The 25,704-nt window shown below is 29.1% G+C and overlaps 8 protein-coding genes across 8 annotated transcripts; 2 read left to right on the top strand and 6 right to left on the bottom strand.

Annotated features, from left to right (window-relative positions):
• Positions 1-5,006: 5,006 nt before the first annotated feature.
• On the top strand, positions 5,007-6,116 carry BX663DRAFT_554957 (uncharacterized protein; the record flags this gene model as incomplete). Its single annotated transcript, XM_051531577.1, has 1 exon — positions 5,007-6,116. The coding sequence occupies one exon, from the start codon at positions 5,007-5,009 to the stop codon at positions 6,114-6,116; it is 1,110 nt and encodes a 369-aa protein (XP_051379536.1).
• Positions 6,117-6,832: 716 nt separating this feature from the next.
• Positions 6,833-8,481, bottom strand: BX663DRAFT_489213 (WD40-repeat-containing domain protein; the record flags this gene model as incomplete). The annotated part of the gene is made up of 5 exons (XM_051524873.1): positions 6,833-6,886; positions 6,950-7,608; positions 7,692-7,772; positions 7,860-8,258; positions 8,319-8,481. 5 exons carry the CDS (start codon positions 8,479-8,481, stop codon positions 6,833-6,835), a joined length of 1,356 nt encoding a protein of 451 aa, XP_051379535.1.
• Positions 8,482-13,327: 4,846 nt separating this feature from the next.
• On the bottom strand, positions 13,328-14,398 carry BX663DRAFT_441219 (PQ loop repeat-domain-containing protein; the record flags this gene model as incomplete). The annotated part of the gene is made up of 3 exons (XM_051523444.1): positions 13,328-14,112; positions 14,168-14,241; positions 14,307-14,398. Coding segments are annotated over 3 exons (951 nt in total), but the record flags the coding sequence as incomplete, so codon positions are not given.
• Positions 14,399-16,754: 2,356 nt separating this feature from the next.
• BX663DRAFT_441249 (Septin-domain-containing protein) lies at positions 16,755-18,210 on the bottom strand (the record flags this gene model as incomplete). The annotated part of the gene is made up of 3 exons (XM_051523446.1): positions 16,755-17,511; positions 17,672-17,888; positions 17,991-18,210. The coding sequence occupies 3 exons, from the start codon at positions 18,208-18,210 to the stop codon at positions 16,755-16,757; spliced, it is 1,194 nt and encodes a 397-aa protein (XP_051379533.1).
• A 932-nt stretch (positions 18,211-19,142) lies between these two features.
• On the top strand, positions 19,143-20,514 carry BX663DRAFT_441048 (meiotic recombinase Dmc1; the record flags this gene model as incomplete). Its single annotated transcript, XM_051523433.1, has 7 exons — positions 19,143-19,238; positions 19,314-19,409; positions 19,471-19,567; positions 19,626-19,676; positions 19,755-20,111; positions 20,257-20,317; positions 20,379-20,514. Coding segments are annotated over 7 exons (894 nt in total), but the record flags the coding sequence as incomplete, so codon positions are not given.
• A 35-nt stretch (positions 20,515-20,549) lies between these two features.
• Positions 20,550-22,117, bottom strand: BX663DRAFT_521259 (uncharacterized protein). The gene has a single exon (XM_051529222.1). It carries the CDS (start codon positions 21,723-21,725, stop codon positions 20,598-20,600), a length of 1,128 nt encoding a protein of 375 aa, XP_051379531.1. The 5' UTR covers positions 21,726-22,117; the 3' UTR covers positions 20,550-20,597.
• Positions 22,118-22,844: 727 nt separating this feature from the next.
• On the bottom strand, positions 22,845-23,208 carry BX663DRAFT_405905 (HSF-type DNA-binding-domain-containing protein; the record flags this gene model as incomplete). Its single annotated transcript, XM_051522253.1, has 2 exons — positions 22,845-22,965; positions 23,057-23,208. Coding segments are annotated over 2 exons (273 nt in total), but the record flags the coding sequence as incomplete, so codon positions are not given.
• Positions 23,209-23,367: 159 nt separating this feature from the next.
• On the bottom strand, positions 23,368-24,994 carry BX663DRAFT_521254 (ceramidase). Its single transcript, XM_051529221.1, has 9 exons — positions 24,915-24,994; positions 24,822-24,846; positions 24,667-24,730; positions 24,499-24,598; positions 24,385-24,440; positions 24,275-24,308; positions 23,874-24,222; positions 23,759-23,786; positions 23,368-23,680 (listed from the first exon to the last, which is right to left on the bottom strand). Exons 1-9 carry the CDS (start codon positions 24,962-24,964, stop codon positions 23,544-23,546), a joined length of 843 nt encoding a protein of 280 aa, XP_051379529.1. The 5' UTR covers positions 24,965-24,994; the 3' UTR covers positions 23,368-23,543.
• Between the last annotated feature and the right edge of the window lie 710 nt (positions 24,995-25,704).

The following is a 25,704-nucleotide window of genomic DNA, read 5'->3' as shown; positions in this document are numbered from 1 at the left end:
GAAAGGGAAAAAAATAAAGTAGTTTTATTGGCCAATTTCCAGTTTTAGCTCTTTGTTAGCTTGTTTCACATATAACTAGTTTTTTTTTCACTTTTCTCTTTAGCCTAATTCATTATGGTTCTTATTTAAAATAACTCTCAATCTCATTCATTATTATGTATAGAAGACTCTTCATTTGAGAAGGTAGCAGATTCCATCTTGTTTTTAGTTCTTTTTTATGCTATTTATAATCTTGCACTCAATTCTAACATTCGTTTATATTGTTCATTAGTCATTGTTTTCTTAGAAAAAAAAAAGCTCTATACGCTACTTGACTCGTACAAAAGAAAAGGCAAATACACGAATTGCCGGAAGTTCTTTGTTACTTCATCTTGCTAACATGAAGAAATTACTTTTTCTTTTTAGTCCAAGTTTTAAAAAGGTAAGTTAGTTTAAACATTTAGAATCTTCTTCAGTGTTTATATGAAAAAACACATATATGATAAGCAGATAAGCATTATCCCACTATTATTTTGTACTGTTTTAAAAAATAAAGCGTTATTTTATATTTATAAAAATATGGTAAATAAGCAACCCATATCGTATATAAGCTACCAAAAAAATATGGTAGAAAAGCTACCTTTTGGGTGCTTATAGAATATCATTCCTACCATATTTTAACTGTCAAAATTGGTAACTTTTCTACCATATTTTCCGCCATAGTGGTAGTGCCTAAAATATGCTGATAATCAACTGAATTCATATTACCATCATACACTTGACATGCATATCCTGGTCTCCAATAGGTCATACAGCCCCAAGTCATGATATGACCACCATCATGCTTGACTGTAACATCAATATGATGTGGTCTCAGTGGGTCGCCAGGTCTTGTCCGGTAGTATTTGTAGCCGTCTGACTCCCAGATGTTGATTTTACTCTCGTCTGTGTTGTGTATATAATGATGTATTACATAATATCTTATAATATAGAAATTAGAGTCATGAAGAACCGAATGATATTATAGTTACTATCTATACACTTTATGCATACAATATTATTTGATTTCAGTTTATAAGACATTCTTGTGATGAGAAAAAATAATGTTATAATAAATACTAACTCTACAAAATAATGATAAGAAAAACATAGTGTGAGGAGTTATTAATGATAAAGATATATGAATTATAGATTATACCTATTAATTATATATATGTATTATTATTTAATATTGTCTAAAATACTAACTTATAAATATAATCATATACTATCTATGAGAACTCTATTCTAATTGAATACACTATATAATATAATGAAATTCATTTAAGTAGTACATTGAGGAATGAATATAACATAAAGAAGCTGGTTAGAATATAAATCTATATATCAAAAGTGTCTTTCCTATATCATTCACAAGTATGAACAAACGAGATTTTATTATTTTGTTTCAAGAAAAACAACCGGCTAGATCAAGCACCAATAATTTAATGTTCATTAGAGTTAACTGAGATTAATTCTCAGTCAGGGCAAAGACTAGAGCTCTAATACAATAATTTTAATTATTCTATGGGAAAATATTCTTCTTTCAAGATATCTTCACTCTGTTCCTGTCGCGAACTAACCCGTTCTCTACAAGATATAAATATGGATTCATTTTACACTCATCTTGGAGAAATTCAGTTTATTTTTTATTTTTATTGATAGTAAAAGTTTTATACAAAATTCTCACAGATTTATTCTGTCTTATTCTTTTGTTATCTTTGTCTTATCAACAGTTCTGAATCTTAAAACACATGAACGATTTTTTCACCCACTGTATGTCTATAGACAAAATTATTATACAAGTGCACTATATGTTCTATTATGATTATTTATCTTATTGAACTAAGTTATAAATCTTACAACCATGACAATTTCTTCTCATTGACGATAGGTCAATGGGTAAGAAACGACGTTTAGAAATATAAGTCTCTAAAAGTGCGGAAACGTTAGAAACTCTGTTTCTGAAGCTAGTTGATGTGGTTCTGTCGCGTAATGGGTTCGAAGCATTGTCGACACTCAAAATGACGTTTAAGCTTTTTGAATTACACTGTTGTTGTTGTTCTGTTATTGCTGCTTAACGATGTTTTCGGGGATTGAAATTTCCTAAAAACAGGAAAGGGAGAAGAAAGGCGGCAATTCAATTTTGAACGGTGTTCCAAATTAAGTTCAAATTTTATTGGTTAAATGCTCCATTTTATTTTCGAAAAATGTACCACTAAATTCAAAAAATGGTCGATTTGAGAGTAGACGCACTGTAGTTCGCTTCTATGAAAATTCTGTCTATAGATATATTAAGTATATTTACCTTTGTATAGAAAAATAATTGATAAAAGTCCTACATCTAAAGATATATCTTCTTCTATTATTGTTCTGCTGCATATAAATTTGTAAGATAAACTGGGGTAAACTAAGAATAATAAAAATATGCTTAACAATCGATTTCACTCAGAATGCACACATTAGCGATAAAAATAAATATATACAAAAGACATGGATATATCTATAATGATTGTTGATATTATAATAATTAGATAATCAATCTCTTTCTATAGTTATATTGTCAGATATAATTTGTCATATTTTTATCTTTTTATTACTCATTATCCTTATTCATAAAAGATATAAATGTTCTTACATTATTCACTCTTATTTTGTATAATTAAAGATAATTGAATTAATTTCTTTTTAACTTACCTTTACCTTAATAAAACTTATTAGTAAGTCACAACGTACTTCTTCTGTTCGTTTTATTTAGTTCTTCTTTTTATTTTATCTCTTATTTCTATTTGATTATATTTTACCTGTTAAACCACAACTACATTGCATTTTAAAGTTAGATATGGTTCTTTACCTACTGCCAGAGCTGCCCGCCAATGGTTGGAGCGAAATCATGTAAATATCAGTTATCGTCGGATGATTCAAATTTTATATCAGCTGTCCTTTATGCGACATTTAAAAAAAAAATCAAAACCTTTCCTCAGATACGAGCATAGCATATGAAGAAACAACTTTATTGGGCTAAAAAATACCAAGGATTGGCAATTAAAGACTGGAAAAAAGTTTACCTTCTTCTTACGAAACAAAAATAATTCTGTGAGAAACCTAATGGTACAGTGTATATACCTGGAGATAAAGGGGTTATCTAGCACAATCACATAACTATAAGTAAGTTTTAAGGTATGGTGGTGGCTCTTTAATGATGTGGCGCTGTACATCATCATTTGGACCAAGTTACGCGTCTAGAATACTCCAAGATACTATGAATTTAGAATACAATATTGAGATACTAGAGACTTCTTATATGAATACTTCAGAATACTATGATCTAAGTAAGATGAAGATGCAACGCATATGTCTCTGCATGACTAAAAAAATGGCTTAAACGAAATTACGTGAAGTCTCTATGTATATGGCCACCAAATAGCCTAGATTTAAATCCAATTGAGCATCTCCGGCACAAGTTGAAGTCGGGATTAGGTGAATATCAAACACATGCAGAAAAATACAAATGAATTATGGGAACGAGTTGATGTTGAATGGTACAAATTGACCGATGAGGATATGGAATCTTACTACAATAGTATGCCATCAAGAATAGAAACAGTCATTAAAGCTAAACGGGGCTATACAAAATATTAAATTTTACTACATTAATAAAAAAAATTATTGCCAATGTAACATTTTTTAGCTCCAGTCAAAGCTCAAACATAATAAGCAATTTCCATTTTTTTTAGGCTGCTAGCTTATAGCGGGCATATTGTGCTTTCTCTGTTCTAACTTTCGTTTAAACTCGAGAAGTTTCAAAGAAGTATAATATGAATACCCCAACTTACTGATTTTTTAGGACACTTTGTTCATTTAGTTTAAATATAAATGATTTTTTAAGTTTTAATACAAGTACTGTTACTGTAAAACAGACACGAAATACATTTATAACAGAATAAATAAATACATAGATAAATATTAATAGCTCTTCATTTATTTTATTTTGCGTAATATCTTGCCACCAAATTTCATTACACCCAATTAACTGTTTTCCTTAAGCTTCATACAATAATATTACCGGTTATACTCTTTTTAGTTCAGGCCTATGCTCTTCATTATTGCTTTTCAAACTACTACTCTATTTTTTTTTTTTTTTTTTTTTTTTTTTTTTTTGTATATACATCTATCTGTATGCTTTTAAATTATTTATTCCAATCATCTTGCAATTATTCTATATCTAGTCTTCTTTCTGATTTCCCTTCCACCTCTTTAACTAAACTAATAATTATTCAACCTAATGAGCATGAATGCTCCTATTAGGATAAGTTGAAGTTAAACTCGTACTAAGTAGGCGTTGTGACCTGAGCGGAAAAAAAAAGTACTTAATATTATTAGAGCCAAACATGGGAATGACTTTAATAATCAATCAAGCCGAAATTCCTCAAGTGTTGCTTATACATTAGTTACATTTTTCTAGACAAGTTTCTTCTATATATCTAATCTAAAAAAAAAAAATAAGTGTTCACAATAATCAATTTATATGTAATAATAGAGAATGATAATAAAAAAAAAATAAAATACATATGAGAATGGTATAGAAACTCAAGGACACTTGAGCCTGTAAGGGCCACAAAATATATTTTGTAAATGTCTCAAAAAAATATAAATATGTATGTGCACGTGTGTGTGTTTGTTTGTTTGTTAATTGCAGAAATCTTAACAAAAGAGTCATAGTATAATTAATAACTTATTTTTTGATTAGATATATTATTTTTACTCATGTTGTAAACGGGCTTTATATTGACATAAACTAGTTTTTTTTAGAAAAGTAACTTATTTTATTATTTTTTTAATACCTTCACGCGCATAAATAATCATTCTTCACAATTCCTCTTTCTCCTCCCCCCCATGCCCTGGGTTTAAATTTATTATCTACTAGGCAAAAAAAAAAGAAAGAGGAAGGGATGTATTTTTTTTTTTTGACATAAAAATATATATTCATGACTATTTCTAACCAACGTCTTATCTATGGTGCAGCTCTTATCCTCTTAGGTACTTCAGGGCTTGTTTATTACCTAATGGAAGATGACAAGCGTGCCAAAAAAAGAAAGGCAGCTCGTAAATCCGAACGTGCTACACTTCATGTCCTTGCACAAATTCAACAAGAAGCTCAATCGATTGAAACCAAGTTAAATACCGTTGACCAACAAACATCGCTCAAACAAAAGCAGTTTTTGTTAGCCCATGCTAATGAGCTTTTGCTTCAATTGATGGAGAAATTAGATACTATTCGTCCTGTGGCGGTTATTATGGCTGATGATGACAAGGAAATGAACGAATTTGAACAAAAATTGGTCTCTAACATTAAATCCAAAAAGAAGGCGGTTATCAAGATGATTGAAGAATTATTTCGCCAATTAGATAAGATGAATGTGCAAGTGACAAAAGCGTTAGAAGAAGAAGAAAGAGAAGAAGCAGAGCGTTTGGAAAAGGCTAAAAAGGAAGCTGAAGATGAAAGGAAATTGAAAGAGGAGCAAGAAAGAGTTATTCAAGAAGAGGCGCTTCGTAGGTTAAATGAAGAACAAAATAATACGTTAAATGATGAACAAGATATGGACATCAGTAGACAAAAAGTGGAAGAAGCCGTAGAAGAATCTGCAGAAGAAGCTGCAGAAGAAGTTGCAGAAGAAGTTGCAGAAGAAGCTGCAGAAAAGGCTACAGAAGAAGCTGTAGAAGAAGCTGTAGAAGAGATTATGGAAGAAGCTGTAGAAGAGATTGTAGAAGAAGCTGTAGAAGAAGCTGTAGAAGAAGTTGTAGAAGAGATGATAGAGGAAGCTGTAGAAGAGATGATAGAAGAAGCTGTAGAAGAAGCTGTAGAAAAGGCTACAGAAGAAGCTATTGAAGAGGAGGCTGTAGCAGAAAATAAGGAAGAAAAAGAGTTACTAGACATGTTGGCAAAGGAGCTAGAAAGAGAGGTAGCTAATAAAAGATTAGCTACGCCCAACCAAGATGAAGTCATTTTAACTTCATCATCTGAAGAACACGAGGATGAGGCCATTACTACAACAAAAAATGATGAAAATATTGTTCATGAAGAACTTCAAAATTAAGTAAAATTTTATTTTATAATTTTTTATATAAAGAAGGTATCATTCAATGACTAAGGGTTAATGGAGCTTGCAATTATGACAGAGCGTATATGCGTGTATTTGTCTTAGAGAATATTATCTTTATGGGAGTAGGGAAATGCAAAACCTTTTATCATTTTTTTTTTTCGAAACTTTCTAACATGTTAGATATAAGCATATATGTGTGTCTGTGTGTATTTTTTTTTTCGAAAGTTTTCCTTTAATCTTGTCGACAGAAAGACTTGTATAAATAACTTTATATTCCGTATCCAAAATTGAATTCATCATTGGAACGATATACAATGTTTAGGTGCCATTAAGGAAACAGTCTGTAGATGAAAAGAAAAAAAAAAAAGGGAGGGGGAGGAGTTGACAATCGTATTGAGTAGCTAATTTCTTGACATGTTTATAAGCGGCTACACTCCGTTAACGTGGCTTCAAGATACGAGACTAATTGTTTATCTATTGAGAAAATGCTTTGAATAAAGATATGTGAGCGTGGTCATATAAGGGAAATAGAAATAATCTCCTGCTGCTACTGTTGTTGCTGTTGCTATTGTTGTATATGCATATTATTTAATCTTGGAGAAACTTCTAAAACGAAGGTATTTCAAAATTATCTAATGCCTAGAAGTTTAATACAAACCAAAAAAAAAAAAGAAAAAAAGAAGGAGGAGGGGTATTCTTTTTTTTTTATTTTAATGATCAATTTGCCAAATCCTAGTAGTAAAGTCTTCAGAACAACTAGCAAACTATAGAAAAATTGTTAAAACATATACCTTTTTTTTTTTTTTTTTTTTTTTTTTTTTTTTTACCTGACTATTATTTTTTTTGTGCCAGGATACACCTATCACTTTCTTTTGGTGTCCTTGAAAATGATAAGATGCCTCCCTCTCTGATATTGGGTCTTCTAAATCCCATGCAAATACATCTTTATCGAAGGATCCAGACAACAAAAACCGATCATCTGAAGAAATAGAAATGCGAATATCAAACCCTCCTACCTTATAGTGTGGGTCTCTAAACTTTTTCGCTGGTCGAGTTAAATCCGTTAAATAATGCATATAGACTGTATTGTCCATACAACAACTAAAGAGACGTTTTCCATCGTTCGCTAATTTCATATCAGCAATACCATTTCGTTTACCAGTCTCAGGCGAACTAAAGATGGTAGAAGCAAGGACAGAGGGCTTTCGGCCTATTCGAATATCCCAGAGTTTAATTGCTCCATCTGTACTGCCACTGGTAATGACCTGTTCTTCGTGCTGTCCGTTAAACACTGCGCAGGTTACAGATCGAATAAGAAGGGGTTGTGGTCCAGACGTGGGTTTCTTTCTTGTATTCGTAATAGACGAGAGATAGGTCCTTTTTTTTGTTGTTTTTGATGATGAAGTAATTGCAGGTGAGGTGATATTACTATGTGCAAAAGGTTCATGTTTAATGGAATCATAGATAGGTATACTCTTGTCATCACCTAACAAAAAAAAAAAAAAAAAAAGTTAGAAATTAAGCATGTGTATATATTATATGTATATGCATGTATTTAAAGTTGCTTACCTGGATTTTCTGGGCGTCTTTGTTTATATCGTGTATCCCAAATACGATATGAACCATCTTTAGAAGCTGACACAAGTAAATCTATTAAATACCTTTTAATAAGAAAAAAAAAACACAGAATATATATAAATAAAGAAAAAAAAAAAAAGGAATGTACAAAATACCTACTTTGATTTGTTGGATGCCAGTTGACTGATTTCACAATGTCCCCATGTCCACGAAATTCAGCTAGTGAAGTTTGAATATTCATATCCCAAAGTCTTATTAATTTATCAGTGGATGCTGTAATTAGCATAGTGTCATCTGGACTCCATTTAACATCTGTCAAAGCATGTCGATGACAATAAAATGAATGGTGAAACTGGAGATTATTTTGTTCATTATTTTTATCTGTCCTGAGTAATGAAATACGTCCATCTTCATCACCAACAGCAAGAAGATTACCATCATGTGTTCTATGAGCAAATTCACAAATAAAAGGGGTACAAAATTCATTATCAGGGAAAATGAATTGATACACTTTATCACTGCGACTTTTATAAAATGGAAGAATTGATCTTGCTGGCACTATATCAACATAATATTAATAAAAACTAAGCAGCTGATATGTATTGATCTATAACTTACCTATACATCGTCTTCCAAATATTTTTGGATGATGTTGTAGTGAACGCTGTTTAAGTGCTTTATAAAGACTAATTTTCTGTTGTTCCTGAAATAAAGGTGTCTTTTGATTATTAGAACAGGTTAGTGTTTTTTCACCTGCTAATTCACTATTATTTAACGTCATGATTATATAAATATAAGCTATCAACAAAATACATAAAAAAAAACACGTATAATAATAAATTTATTTTTTTTTTTAAGACGCGACTGTTTAATCCCTTTTTTTTTTCTTTTTCTATACAATTAGGATTAAATAAATTTTTATTACATAATTAATTTTTTTGATCGTTGTGAGCACATAGTATCTAAATGATATTACTGAATTGCCCAAATCGGCTCAATAAAACAATAGCAGAAAGAAACTAAAAAAGTCCCTGTAAGAGACATATGGTAAAAAGGAAAGAGAGGGGGAAAGCTTATACAAGTAAAATATTTTCGAATGAAACTGAGACTGGTAAAAATAAAAAAAAAAAAATAAATAAATAAATAAAAAATAAAGTTTAGATCAAATAATACAAAGTAAAACTAGTTTCTAGACGTGTTTACCTATAAAAATCTAAAATTTCCGTTAAGAAAAGGTCATGTTTGGAGGTGTGTGTGTGTGTGTGTATGTGTGGAGGACGCTGATATTATTGTTTCTGACAAGAGAATGTGGGGAAGCTGGTCGCAAGCAGTTAGTATTTCATCGAGGATTTGATGACCATACATATATATATTTTCCAGGTATTGCAATCACGTTGCCTCAACATCCCATATTTTTAGCAAGTTAAGAAGACATTATATGACAGGCTTGCTGTTTCATATAATATGTTAAATTAGAGTTAACAGAGCAGTAAATCATTTATTACCTTGGGAAATTATAGCTGTGGCAGTTACAATCAAATCATTACATCTTTTGTCTATTTAATTATTCTTTCCACACTGTATTGATGGTTCTTATTTAGATATCTTCAAACTTGACAGTATTTTTTTTATTAACACCATTTCATTCCCAAGGGCTATAGCTGGAATCTTCATATAAAGCTTTGATAAATTTTTTTTGTAGCATCTAATATATACCTCTTTATCTATTATACAATAAATATATTGTCATTTACAACACACTTGCATTTATGTTATATTTCTTCTTTTTTATAGGATTTTTTTTATTCTTTCTTTTTCTTCATAATAACCAGGTGAAATAATAATAATAATAATAATAATAAATACTGGTCCTGAAGTTTGTATATACATACATATATATAAATAAAAGCAACAGTTAAGCTATTGTCGTAACAAACTAGAAATTAACTATTTGTTCTAGATCATTTTATAAGAAACATATCGGGATCATCTCTTTGTAATAATTGAGGAGAAACCAGATTAGGCTTCAGGATAGGTTCATGATGTCTTACATTTGGTATGGGCTAACCTCCCATCATAAAAATGACATTTTGTACTTAAATTCCAAGTACGGTATGCATATATGTATATGTATATTAGTTTTGGATAAAGGCACATAGATAAAGCCTTTTGATGAACAGTATGAGTAGTTGTTTGACTAGTAGTAGTGATAATACAATTATAAACAAAGCAAAATGTAATTGATCTATTGAGGTGGGATTTTTTTTTTTTTTTTTTTTTTTTTTTTTTTTTTTTTTTTTTTTTTTTTTTTACATAGTTCTGTATTGCTATGAATCTAAAGAATATATACGAGTTCTTTCAATGTGAACCCTATTTTAGGGGTTAATACAGTTTTGAATTTGTCATCTTAATATCTATGTATTTATATCCACAGGTCGCACTTTGAGCTAAACTTTTTCATAAACACGTTATACTAAACCATTCCAACTTAAATTAACGGCTATATACTAAAAACAAGCAATAGTTTTATTTACTTTACAAGTTAATTCATGTCTAATATGCTTAGAGATTTGTATTCTGGATAATGAACATTATATCAATCAATCTCTTCCACTTTTTTTAAAATAATAATAATAATAGAGAAACGACAATGATAGCAAAAAAAAAGTACATCATTATTACCTTCTTCTTCCCGAGGGAATGATTCACTTCTTAAATCGGTTGACCAAAGTGTCAATCTCACAAGTACTTATAATCTATATAACTACCACCAGGATGTTCTGAATAGATGAATTTGTTAATATATAACAAGGTGATAATCATCATCAAGTGTAGCCAAAAGTAAAAGAAAGAAAAAAAAAAGTCAATAAACTATGTTAAATCGTCAAAAGCAGTCGGGCAATAAATGTTACTTTAGAAAAAGTTTATTAGCCTTCAAAAAAACTAAAATAAAAGAATAATAGACATATACAAAAGTCATGTAGTCGTTAAATTCACCTATTATTCAGCCTCCTGTATCATAGTACTTTATAGAAAGGAAGCTTTTGTTAATCTTATTGAAACGATGAATCATTCGTAGCAGCGGACTTGGATGATGTATACATATATATATATATAAAAGCATAGTACAGATGAAACAAGTATAATTGTCTAGATTTTTGTCGATAATAGGCTATTATCCCGGACACCAATGGGAACTCATAGCTAATTAACTGTCATATCCCATAATAGTTAGAAAACTAGATGCGAATCTAGAGGAAGTAGAAAGCAGTAATGATCATAAAAAAAGTGAGACATCAGTCGTTATGTAATACGAATATCATTCTTTTTATTTATTTATTATTTTTAATAAAGAATAATGGTTTTTACTCTATGTAAAACTGAATTATTCGATATTCTATGAAAAGAAAACAGACGGTTTACAAAGAATAAGAAACTTTCTCTCTCTTTTTTTTTTTTTTTTTTTTTTTTAATAAAATGAAATAAAATAAAATAAAATGAAAATGAAATCATGCTATTTTTTTTTTTTTTTTTACTGAATTTGGTAAAAATATAATACAGATAGGCGTGTATTTTTTTTTTAATGGTAGTATAGCACATAGTATGCAGGTGATATTGACAGGTTTATCAAATTTTGATTCAGCCAAGAGCAATTAATTTATTTTATTTTTACTTTGATTGAGATTGTCTTATTCTTCTTTATTATTTCTTTACACAGGTATCAAATGATAATGATAATAGGATATGTAAAATGGAAACTAAAAAAGCAAATTACTAAAACAGTTTATAACTTTAAAAAAAAAAGACGTGTTTCACTTTTATTCAGATAGACATCAAGTCTACAACATGTAAAATGATATTATATTCTACTATTTAAATCAGGATGATTATTATGAATACATATACATATATTTTCAATAATTTATAAATACATACATATTCAATATAAACTATATCATTTACAATCTAGTTTATTCAATATTAGAATATATTGGTTAAAATTGTTTCTATGATCGACATAATTATATACATATAAAAAAAAGACTCCCAATGTTATGCTTCCAACTTAATTTTTTTTTTCAGTCAAGAGTATTACAAGGAATGGGGACAAAGAATATTCTATACTACAAAATACCTTATTACACATCAATATGAACAAAAATCCCGAAATCCCATTATATCTAATTGGTTTACTATAGTTGAACCATTAAAATGATTAATTTATCCTTCTTATAGGATTCCAGGGAAAAAAAAAAAAAAAAAAAAAAGAAAGTTAAAAAATATAAAAAGAAGAGAGTAGTGTAAAGGAGGGGAGAGAGAAAGAAAGAAAGAGAGGAAGTATAAGAAGAAGAAAAAAAAAGAAGCAATATATATCATTTCGTCAATAACAACATACGTACATACATCAATAAATGGTTCGTGATATTTCCACTGAATTTCATCGAAATATACATCTGGAGCAAATGGTAGAAGACTCTAGTCTATTGAGTAATAACGATTCTTCTCTTCTAAATCGCCCTTGTCCATCAAAGCAAACTCAACAAGCATCTACCTGCCATTATCTATCCATGTCTTTTTCACCTTATTATTCTTTCTGCTCTATTTGCGGTGTAGATGTCTCTATTTTTGCTCATGAAAGTCATTGTTCATACTCTTCTAGTTCTTCCTGAAAAGAAAAAAAAAATCATAGAATACAAGTTATTCTTTTTTTTTTTTATATTATATATACATCTTATTATACCATCATACAATCTATTTATTATATTGAATTTATTTATTTATTTATTTTCATTTAACATCATTAAATAAAATAGAATAAAATAAAAAAAAAACACTATTTTATAATTCAATTAAAAAAGATCCATATAGAAGGCTTCTTTTTACTATTACTATTATATCCAATTGAAGAATAATTACTTGCACATTAAGAATAATGGTATATGTATAAAGGACATATTTATGTTTGCTATATTATTAAATATAATACAAAATTCGCTACAACATATCGTGTATCGATGCAATAATATACTATTATTAATTTCTGTTTCTTTTCTTTTCTTTCTTTCTACCTTTCTTTTTTTTAAAAAAAAACTATTAAGATAAACTTTATTACTAAAAGTATAAAGTATTATTGGATCATTTCTCCATGTCCTTTTAAAATAAAAAAAAAAACAACAAGCTTATTTATAAAAACTCTTATCTTGATAGGTTTCTTGACATTATTACATATCTATTATATACTGATTCAACCAGATCAGGTTATATATTTTATTCACCTTTATCCCTTTTATACACACACACATATATATATGTATATGTATAAAGTAGAATTATCAAAATACAAAGAATGAGAGAAATAGAATAGATCAACTAGTTTATCGTATTGTAATAAAAAAGAGGAAAAAAAAAGTGGGGGGGGGGCTGAAAGCTATGATTTATTAATAAAATAAAACTGGTATATAAGTAAGATATAAATTGTTTCCAAAAAAAATAAAATAAAATAAAATAAACAAAGCAGTCATATCTATATATGCTGTGTGTGTATACATGTTATATGAGGGAATATATATATATATATATATGAATGTATATCTATCTATTTACAAAAATTTTTTTTTCTTCTTCTTTTAAACTTCCTGTTGTATTCTATTATTATCTTCTTGATGTGTTCTATTTATCTTATTGTAAAAGGCATATTGAATAAAAATGGTACAATCAAATAAGAGGGTGCCAGCACTGCCAAGGAGATAAGGTACAGCTTCCAACATGGTAGAGCGTGTTGCATGTGGATTTATAAGGATACTGAGTACATAAGTCATGTTCCCCATAGCTGCAAAAAGGAAAAGATAAATGGAAAGGCCCTGAACGGAACGACGATGAAAGTTGCGATAGATTTGTGGAAGTCGAGAGGATAAATAGAGAAAAGTACAGATCCAAGCAAAGAGGCGACCGACCCAGATGATAGTTTTATTATTATCTTCATTCATCATTGATAGAGTAGTAGTAGTAGTAGTTGTTATCATAGAGGAGGAGAAGGTTGTGGGTTGGCCCAAGGTAGTGTAGAAACCAAAGGCAAACATCATCATCGTAAGATATTTCTTTTGATTGTTGTTGTTATTAGATGATGAAGATAGTAATGAAGCTTGCTCATTCATTTCTTTTTTATCCTCAACGATCATCGTTATATTGACAGCTGCTACTGTACTTGACTTATTCTTTATAACAGTCGTATTCATTATTTTAATTTCATCGTCTCCATCAAACCAACGTCGGATACAATTATTAGCATACTTTACGTAATAAAGCCATTGAATGCATAATATGGTATCAATACATGTAAAATACATGGATAAAATAATTTGAAATGTAAGTTGCCCAGTAATGATACAGCCAATAAAATTAGCGACATCACCTAATATATACACATGGATCAATATCAAGTATATTACATATAGAGTTCTTTTTACCTATTAACCAAATTGTTAAGAAAGTAAAGCTGAGTCCCTTAGCATCACGCAGTTTATAATTCTTAATCACTTGACTATAAAATGATTAGTTTGTTAAATTCTAGATGATACATAATGTATATCTATATTCATACTTTACGGCATTTGAGCATTCAACCAACATAAAATAGATAAATATCCAAATAATAAACTCATTGTTTCTTGCCAACCGTAAACACAATCACCAAATATATTCTATATGTACATATATATATATATATATATATATATATATGTGTGTGTGTGTGTGTATATATGTTAGTGTATGATGTGGGGTAACTATTTCTGTAATTGAAAAAAAAAAACTTGATAATTACATAAATCCAGTTTATAGCCGTTGTACCATCGCTTAAAATAGGACAAGTCTCCATCATGTAAATTAGTATAGGAAAGGAAAGCAGTAGAAAAATAAAAATAAAAAAAGTAAATTGTTTAAAAGAAAGACAAGGGGAAGGGAAGGAAAGGGATGGAAAGTATTTATTATATATCGGTTATTTAAATAGTAATAATGATGACTTGCTTACTGGTTTACTTTAATCTTCCGTGTGTATGTGTATAATAAGATAATTTCTTATACATCTGATCTTTATTACTAAATAAAGAAAGCGACTATTGATGTTAAAAAAAAAAAGGACATTTTTTTTCCCTTGTGATATAAAAATAAAATAGCTACTCCTGGAAAAAAAAGAAAAAAAGAAAAAAGGATTCCTATCTTTTATTAGACTTATTATAATACAGGACTCCTTCTTTTATTGCAGTTTCTCCGTTTACAATTCAAACTATTCATTTTTCAAGGTAAATAAAATAAATAGGGGACTATGAAAATAAATATATTTAATTACGACGCAGACTACTATTTAATAAAATAAATAGTTTTTTTTTTTTTTTTTTTTTAAAAAAAAAGGGATTATTTATGCCTATTGGACTCTACTCATGCCTTTTATTATTCGAATAATAAAATGATAACAGTAGAAAAATCATCATTTGTTACTTATTAAGCATTATTCTATTGGTTATTTTGACTCAGTTACTTAATTAAGAAACTACAACTGCATATTATATCACTCCTCCTCTACAATGATTGTTACTACTAAGATATATATTTTATCTAAGCCTATTTTTGCTTGCTGATCATTTGTTATTATACAACACTTTTTTTAAAAAGATCTACTCTCCTATCTACTAATTGTATATTATGTTGGCAAAAAAAAAAGTTAATTACTGTCTTATCTTGTTCATTGATAAATCCAGCACTTTATCTAATCAAATGACTTTTATTATTAGTTGCTATTCATTCTTCACGTTAATAGAGGTAATGCTACAGTTAAACTGAAGCATATTGTTTCCCCACTACAACTGTAGTTGGTGTGTTCAAGTTCCTTACTAGTATTTAACCTCTTTTATACTCGCATTGACATCATGATAAAGAGCTTCGAATTATTGGTCATGAATAAAGGAAGAATCATGTAGCTATAAGAATACATCATAATTATGTAAAAAAAAAAAAAAAAAAAAAAAAAAATGAATATTGTTATTGTGAAACTGATTGTTTTTATTATTATATATTTCTTTTCTTTTTCTTCTTAACAATAAAATAAAATGAGTGCATTTAATCAAGCTGCTGGAAATATGATAAATACGGTAGATAACACTAGCATAGGTGGTAGTCATAAACAAACACAGACAGATGAAAATATTGACCGCAATACGCATGATGAAGAAACTTGCTATAAATGTAAACATACAGCAAATAATAATTCCTCACCAAATCATCATCATCACCATCATCAGCAGCAGCAACAACAAGCTGATCACAGTAGTGCTGTCTTTAAGAAAAAAGAGTTATAGACTAGACTAAAATTTGAATGAAATATGTAGACATGAATAAAGTTTGCTTCAAGCTCTTTTTCTTTTTTGGAAATCACACCTCTTTTATAGTAGTTTAATGTAAGTTGTATTTAAAGAATAATATATCTTTGTGTAAAAGGAAACCAATTCATATATTAGGATATTGTATCTGTACATAATCCAAAATAGAATTTTTTCTTTCTTTCTTTCTTTTAGCTTTGGTTTATATTATTCAATTATCCATAATTTAGTCGAATAGAGAACCCTTTAGAAATAAAAATGAATGGATATTCTTATATATAAATAAACTACTGTTGCTGTATTCTTAAACATATTTTGAGACTCCTAATTATAGCTTTATACAGACTTGATATACAGAAAAATACAAGCAATTATCATTCATAAAGGATAAAGATCAAGGGTTATTTATAATAAATATATAGGTGTAGAGTAGAGTAGTACTTGTATATATAATATATAAAAAATATGCATGTAGAATGACATTTTATTATTATTATTATTATTATTATTATTACAAATTTTCACCATTTTGATGCAATATTTCGTCAAATGTGTGTGTGTGTGTTTTCATGCTTATGATAATGATGTGTAACTTTCGTTGGACTAAATTTGATTTTAAACGGAGATTCGATGATAAATAGATACACATGTATATATATTTGTATTCTATTTTATTATTTTAGCGTCGAACAATGGAGCTTGTACTACTACTAGTACTGTTATTACTTCCAGTTTGATAATACAAAGCCTCTAATTCAGCTTCAAGTGCCTTTATTTGAGCATGTCTCATTTCTAAATCTCTATTCAGTTGATCTCTTTCTGCCATCAATTGAGCCTCCCATTGTCTGAATCTTGCTTCTTCCTTCTTTACCTGTTCTGTAAATTCCTTTCTCAACATCTCTTCTCTTTCACGATAACGTTGACTGTTTTCATACTTTCTTGAGATCTGTTGGTTTCGACGTTGCTTTTCAGCTGGCTTCACCATTTCCCTCATTCGATAATTTTCATAATAGACATGCTCTGTGCTCTCCAAGAGGTCAAGTAGATGGGTACGAATCAAGAGTTGACGTAGTTTAGTAAAATCATTATGATCTTCGTTCTCCACTTCAGCTACACCCCATTCATAACTTCTACCCTTCACGATACGTCCGTCTGGTGTCTCGACATCCTCTGTGGAGGCAATGATAGCAAATGGCATGGCTGCCATCAATGACTTGTTTAACTTTACTAAATCTTCATCCTTTTCTTCTTCTTCTTCTCCTTCCTCCTCAGGACATTTATAGATCGTAATATGATTCGCTTCAATATCACGAAGGATCTGTTTTTTAAAGTTCGACACATCCTTAGATGTCATTGTATCTGCTTTAGCAATCACAGGGATTAAATTAACGCGTGTCCCAAGTCTTTTCATGGCTTCAATATCTAAGGGTTTTAAACTATATACTTGCGCAAAAAGAAGAAGAAGAAGAAAAAGATTAGGAATGAATTAACAAAATAAAAAAAAAAATCCCTTTTATCTCTCTCTCTCTCTCTCTCTCTTTCGCCTTCTTTAAATATGTATGTATGTATGTATATATTGGCTTGTTTGTCATTTACCCATGTCCTGTAGGTCGAAGAAAATAAAGACAAGCATGTACTCGCATATCGATAATTTCTTTTCTATCAGGTTGTTGTTCTTGTCTCATGTAATTCTCATATTGATCATCAATAAATTCGACCACAGGTGTCCAACAATTATGATTATTTACATAATCACCAAATCCAGGTGTATCCACGATTGTTAATTTCACTTGAAAGTTCTTTTCTTCAAGTTCTATTCTTATCATCATCAACAGAATAAGAAAGAAAGTAAGTAAGTAAGAAAAAAGAGATTCATATGTGTGTGTGTGTGCATGCGTGCGTGTATCTTATTTACCTGCTTTTGTAATTTCAATATCTACTGTTCTAGTTAATTGACTCAAATGTCGTAATGAAGGGTTTTTCGGATTCTTTAAAGTGGTTGTAAAGAGAGTATTAATAAAGGTTGTTTTACCAAGACCTGATTCACCGCATACAATCAATGTAAACTGGGTTCCCTTTTTAGTAGCAATCTTGTGTTGTTGATTAGGTAAATGTGCAATACCAACAGGTGACATTTTGTATAACCTCAAAAAAAAAAAAAAAAAAGTAAAAGAAATAATAATATTAATATAAATATTTTTATACACATATATAAAAAAAAAAGGAACTCGTATAATTTAAATTCTAAATTATAATTGGATAAAAAATATATTTTTTAATGTTTTATATAATTAATAGGCGGGAAGAAAAGACGAAATAATAGAGAATTTTAAAAGGTAGAAATAGAAATAAGATCTTTTTGAATAAAATCATCTGCATTATTTGTCGATAAACCAAAATTGATATTATTATATTTAGTTATTGTCGACACTAGTGGAGGTGAAGGAGGCTTTATGGATGAAATTTCATAATCTTCAATAGAAGAGCTTATCCTTGAACTGGTAGTTGTTGCTGTCTTGATAAACTAGTACGAATTCCTGTTAAAATCCTTGTAAGCATCTTTTATAGTAATAAATTAAAAAAAAAAGAAAGATAATAAAATAAAATAAAAATGGAAGAATTTATCAATACACATACGGAGAAATCACACCACACTTAGTCAGTGAATAGTGGAGTCGTATTTTTATAACTACAGATTTCAATTGTTCAAAGTTTCATCTAATTACGGTTCCTTGATAACATATGAAAAAAGTATTTTTTATCCGACACGTTATTTGATTGGTTTATATTCTGGGGGAGGGTTAAAAAATAATAAATAAATTAAAGTTAATATGTCTATTTTTTTTTTTTTTCTTTTAAAATTAAAATATCAAAAAAAAAAAAAAAAAAAATGCCGTCAAGAAAGGAATCTTCTGTTTCACCACAGATTGAAGAACAACAACACATAAATGAAGAAACAATAAATGAAGAAGAATTAGTAAACAATTTCCTTAACTTTCTTCTTTTTTAAATAATAATAATAAAAAAGCCTACTAAATATTAAAATCCCTTTTGTGCTTTTATAAAAAAGTTGTTCTATACAGAAATTGATGATCTTCAAGCACATGGTATCGGAGTTGCCGACATACATAAACTTAAAGCTGCAGGTGTTTGTACAGTAAAGGTAAACAAAAAAAAAAAAAAAAAAAAACTTTGTATTATATTGCATAAAGATAAGAATCCATGATGTGATCTTTAGGGAGTACAAATGATGACAAAGAAATCTCTTTTAAAAATTAAAGGATTATCAGAAACAAAAGTAGATAAAATTAAAGAAGCTGCGATTAAGATTCAAGTAAAATAACAATACTAATAGTACATAATACATCATATTCATTCATTCATATAAAAAAAAGGGACCTGGATTTGTTACAGCAAAGGAAATTGCTATACAAAGAGAAAAAGTAGTCAAGATTTCAACTGGCAGTAAACAACTGAATACACTTCTTGGAGGTAATAATAATAATAATAACATATACACACATATACACATTCTATTGTTTATTATTAGGTGGCATTCAAACAATGTCAATCACAGAGGTCTTTGGTGAATATAGAACAGGTAAAACTCAATTGGCTCATACCCTGTGTGTTCAAGTTCAATTACCATCTGAAGAAGGAGGCGCCTGTGGTAAAGCAGCTTATATTGATACAGAGGGTACCTTTAGACCAGACCGTATCATTTCTATTGCAGATCGATTTGGTGTAGATCCTAATATTGTATTAGATAATATTGTTGTCGCTAGAGCTTGGAACAGTGACCAACAAATGGATTTAATCTATGAATTAGCAGCTCATTTCGCTGAACAACGTGGTACTTACCGTTTATTAGTCATTGATTCTATCATCAGTTTATTTCGTTGTGATTATTCGGGTCGTGGTGAATTAGCTGATAGACAACAAAAATTAAATCAAATGTTGAGTCGATTAACAAAGATATCAGAAGAATATAACATTGCTGTCTTTTTAACCAATCAAGTATCCTCTGACCCAGGAGGTATAAATGTATAATATGTATATGTATATGTATAATATGTATAATATGTATATGTATAATACGTATAATACATGCATACATACATACATACACACACACCTATACATGTATTCATATATTTATTCATATTTATAAATATATAAAGCTGGAATGACATTCGTGGCTGATCCAAAGAAGCCAGTAGGTGGTCATGTATTAGCTCACGCGTAAAGTATATACACATATACATATACATATCAATGAGTAACACGACTATTTATTCATTAGATCTTCTACACGCATCTATTTAAGAAAAGGACGTGGTGAAGAACGTGTTGCAAAATTATATGATTCACCTGATATGCCAGAAAGTGAAGCCTCTTACTCAATTAACAGTGGTGGTATTGTCGACATTTCTATTTAAATATATGTATATATATATCTATTTATTATTCTGCTACTTTTATATACAAATATACATATTACGAATAATAATAAAACTTCAATTTATTTTGCTTCTTTTATGTATTTATAACCTTTGTTTTTCCATGCATTTTGTTCTCCAAAAACATTTCTTTCCAAGGGACCTTCACAATCTAAATCACAACATACATTAGGTGTCTTGCAAGTCTCTGGAAATGGGACATCTTTTGATGATGATGATGATTGATGATGATCACGTAATATGATCTCCTTTAAATAGGGTATAAATCGTTCTACATCAATACGTCTTGCTACATCTTTATGATATTGCAAGTATCTTTGCCATCTTTCTTCATAGCTACTACTACTACTACTATTCAACTTTGTTTGTAATAAATAGGATGTATCTACCTCATCTGGTCTCATCATGAAAAACGTTTGTAATTCAGTTTCATTTAAAGGAACGCCTAATAACTTTTGTGCCAGCGCTTCATCATATTCTTCACAACTTGCTTGATGACAACTAAAATCAAATATACGTCTTCCAATCGCTGTCATTGGATATTTAAACCATTGCTCACTATAATAACGTGCTGAGATGGAAATCAAGATGGCATCTGATTTCATAAATAAACCTGCTCCTAATCCATTACCAAAGGGGGCTATCAAGACATCTAAATCATTCACGACATGAGCTGTATTGATCAAATCACATCCCTCCACATCAAAATCAATGGAGAGAACTCTGTAATTTTCTTTTGTTAATGCCTGAATGAGTTCAGGCACATTGGTGATATGTCGTGTATATCGACGATTCAAGATACCAATCGTCTTTTCACCCATTGCATGATGAACAACAACTGAGGCAGCACATTTATTCTTATTCTTATCATAAGGTTCCTTCATCACAAAGGAACGATAGGCATCATAATGCTCGGTTGGAATCTGACCTTCACAATACCATAATGAACATCGATTCCCTGTTCCTATAATAGCTCTTTCAAAACACATGGGAGGTGATAACCAACTAGCTGCTAACCCTTGATGAGGTGCTTGTAAATCGACCTTGTTTAAAACAATCTCTCGACCTTCTTTATTGGGTAATAACATATTCAAATTCTCTTTTGGCTTCCCATTATCATAGGTAGCTGCTCTTAATGTCCAGCTGTCCACTGTCGCTCCATATTCTAACATGGTACTGTAGAGGGGCATAAGTCCATTATAAAGTGCATGGGAGAAATGATAAGGTGAATAAAGACCATACACAAATAAGCTGGTATTGATAAAATTGGTATAAAGAGGTGGGCTTGATAGTTGTTTGGGTTGAAACCAAATATCTTCACTAGACCCTGTATTAATGAGATTAATAGATGGGAATGTCTCTTGAGAATTAATAATAAAAGGACCATGACGTTGATCCACGCAAAAATATTTAACTTCACATATTCGATGACGTCCCTTTCCTTTACAAGTCCATGTTGAAATTGGTGTAGGCTGAATAGCAGTACGATAAATGTAAAAAAGGGTCCAAATTGTAAAAAATAAAATAAAGGTATAAATAAAATATTTTTTATTTTTAAACAAAAGTAGTCTTTGCATTTAAGGAGATTAGGAAAAAGAATCAGAAAATGTTTGTCACTTTTTTTTTTTTTTTTTTTTTTTTTTTTTTTTTTTTTTTTTCATTAAATGATAATAATGTGAAACCCAAAAAAAGAAAAAAAAATAATATTCATTCCATCATTTATAAAGTCGATGAAGTTGTTGTAAAAGTTGAATTATTATTAAATTGTAAATTATTATCAGTTGAAAGAAAGAAAGGACTTGCAGGTGAATTTATTGCTGTATGATATGCACTTAATGAAGGTGAATAGAATTGATCATATACATTTTGTGTTTGAATTGTAAGTTGCTGTCTTTTATAAGTAGTGTCATGATGAGAAGTCACAAAAATAGAAGGTGTAGCAGTAGCAGTAGTAGTAGTAGTAGTAGTAGCAGATGTCCCTTTTTTTTTTAGCAAATATAAATGTTAATAACTAGTATATATGAATTTATCCTTATTTTATTACTACTATTCGTGTTAGAGTTTTGTTGCATCAAGAATTGCATCATATTATTTAATAACTGTTGTTGTTCTTCTTGTTTCTTTCTTGTTTCAGTCAATTCAGTCATTACATGAGTAATTCCTTCCTTTAATTTTATTAATTCATGAACTATCTCTGATTGTTTAGAAGTCATATTTAATAATAATTGTTGTTGATTATTATTATTTACTCCTTTAATAACATTATAATATGATTCTATTGATTGCTGTTGTTCAGTTATATGATATGTTTTACGTTTAATTTCATCTAATAAGTCTATTCTATCTCTTATAAATTTTGAATGAGAAAATTCCCAAATTTGATTCTCTGCTAAGATCCTTGGTGACTTGTTAATCTTATGAAACCCGTACCTGATTTTTTAAAAAAAAAATATGTGTATATTAAAAATCATTCCATTCTTATATACAAGGACAGCTTTTTTTTTTTTTTTTTCATTTTTACATGTTTAGCTGGCGTACAAAACTACTAAAATTACTATGCTTAAAATGTTTTGGTAATACATCTTTAGAAAATTCCAAGACATTACAGACGATAAAAGAAGCTCCTATATAATTCCAAGCAATTAAATGTTGATATTGATGATCAACTACCATACTTTTATATATACATATATTAGCTATAATGGAAATGATGTTGACAATTATTATTATTATTATTATGATTACTTGTATAGTTTATGTACAAATGTAGCATTTATTGTAGTTATAGGTAATGACTGTAATGAAAGACTTTTTGCAAATTGTATTGATAAAGAAGTTTCTCTTGGTGATTCAATACAAGATGAACTATTGTCAGTCAATGTTGATGAGGAATCTCTGCTAGGTAACATTTTAAAGAGAAAAGCAAAGAAAAAGAAAAAAAAAAGAGAGAGGGGTAGAAAGGGCCATTTTATGTTATTATTTATTTTTTATTGTTGTATTACACAGTATTAATCTTTTCTCTTCTTTTCAATTAATCTCAAATAACAAAGTGGGCCCATCCAGCAAAGTTTGAATTTTTTGTTTTCCTTTGCCAACGTAGGTTGAATCCATTCACAAAAGACAATAAAATAATAAACACCTAAAGCTATTTATTTATCAATAAAGTAAAGTTAATTTTTACTATTTTTTTTTTCCAAGTCATTTATTTAATATATAATTTTACCTGTACCAATATGCCACCATCCATGAAGCTTTTTTTTTTTAAATAAAAGGAAAAAGGGTAAAGGTGAATATCATTGTTTACCTTACCTTATATCAACCATTTTATTTATACTTACTTCACTAACAGAACCTATTAAAATAGGTACAGTATTTCTCCACGCCCTTAAATACATACAGAATTGATTATCAATATTCCATAAAATAAATGCAATAATAAATCCAAATGCTGAAAGCCATAACAAAAGTCTCATTCTAGGTCGACTGTAACTTGTACTTTTATCTTGAGGAATCTGATAAAAAAGATAAGTGGCTCTAATGACAATACCAACAACAAGAATTCCATATGAGACTTGATGAAAGATTGGATTGTTAATAATCAGGTACGAATAAGTAATAATGACTGAATAAATGAATAAGACAAGAGGTGGAATAATATTATTTTTAGTGTTTGGGTCAGCTAAATATCTAAGATAGGAATTTAATAATGAATAGGAAACATATTCTATTCTATTCTTACGTAAGCCACATGACTAGACTAGCAACATAAATCACTAATTATTCAATATTCAATAAATGACGTGTTGTTAGTAAACGAATGGATTGAGGTACTATAATAGTTTCACATACTAGGTAATTCATCTAATAATTGCATTTTATATTGAAGTGTCATATGAAAACACCATCTAAACAAAAGATAATTTAATAGTCATAAATAATAAAAAGAGGGAAGTTTATACATACGAGCCAAAACCAACAAAAATAACACCTAAATAAGCAAGAATAATAGTCTTATTTGAGCCATTTTTAAGAATATTGTAGATACCGAAAAGAGAGAAAATGACTATTAAGAAAGAAAAAAAGAAAAGGTTATATATAAAAAGAATGGTAATATGAGTTTTATATTATTACCAAATCCTAAGTTTGTAATAGTATTAAAGAATTCTGCAAGATAAGGTGAAATAGTATAATTTTCCTAGTTATTATTTATTTGTTATTTAAAAAACAAAACAAAAAAAAAAAAAAAAAAAAGATACAATCTTAACAGAATAGACACACTATCATACCTCACACCAATCAATAGTTGAGGTACTAAAATAATAAAATAAATAAATAAATAGTTTAAAAAGTCAACTTATTTAATTCTTTAATAGCCTTACACTTCACCCCAAAAGTTTCCTATTTGGCTTGAAGAAGAAAAAGACGACATAAGAATGTATTTTTTTTTAAAAAAAAAAAAAAAAAAAAAAATGAAAAATGAAAAAAATAAAAATAAAAAATAAAATAAAAAAATAAAGAAGAGGAGTTCATATTTAATCTTACTCCTCTTGTACAGTATTCCTCACTTTAAATTTAAACAATGTTAAAATCCAGACAACGGAAAGAAACATTTACAGACAGTGGAAAGAAATTATTCAGAAAAGTTAAAAAATAATATTCAGACAAGCACTTGAAAATGATAGTTGACGTTTTTCATTATGTATAGCTTTTAAGGGCGACAGTTTTACCATACAGCCTTGTTTCTACAAGTTATATTTGCCTTGCCTTGGAGAACCTCATGTAATAGTTACTCCTTGTATGTCAATTTAGTCTGGCATAAAGATAATTAATTTAACAACAGCATATATTACTGATGCTGATAGAGAAGATCTTGGAAACTACATATCTTTCTCAAAGCTTTCACACATCTTTATATTCAATCAAAACTAATAAAACAAATTACTACATTATTAAAATGTGACCACAAATACCCAAAATACTCTAGTCTGTTTAATACGAACTTGGGGTGTAGGCTGTGCTGCCTTTCCCAAACATCGTGTATAAGCAAAAGTTAGAGGCAGGAGTGAGTCAGTCTTTAACAGAGGCTTGTAAAGAGCTGTCAACAGCTTATAGCAACCATATTGTTGAAAATTTCGAAGCATGGCTCATGAGATACTTCAGGTATCAGCT

This window comes from Cokeromyces recurvatus (assembly GCF_025118155.1).
Source record: "Cokeromyces recurvatus strain NRRL 2243 chromosome Unknown BX663scaffold_30, whole genome shotgun sequence".
Lineage (NCBI taxonomy): Eukaryota > Fungi > Mucoromycota > Mucoromycetes > Mucorales > Mucoraceae > Cokeromyces > Cokeromyces recurvatus.
Note: the sequence above shows the minus strand (reverse complement) of the source record. Positions and strands in the feature narration are given on the sequence as shown.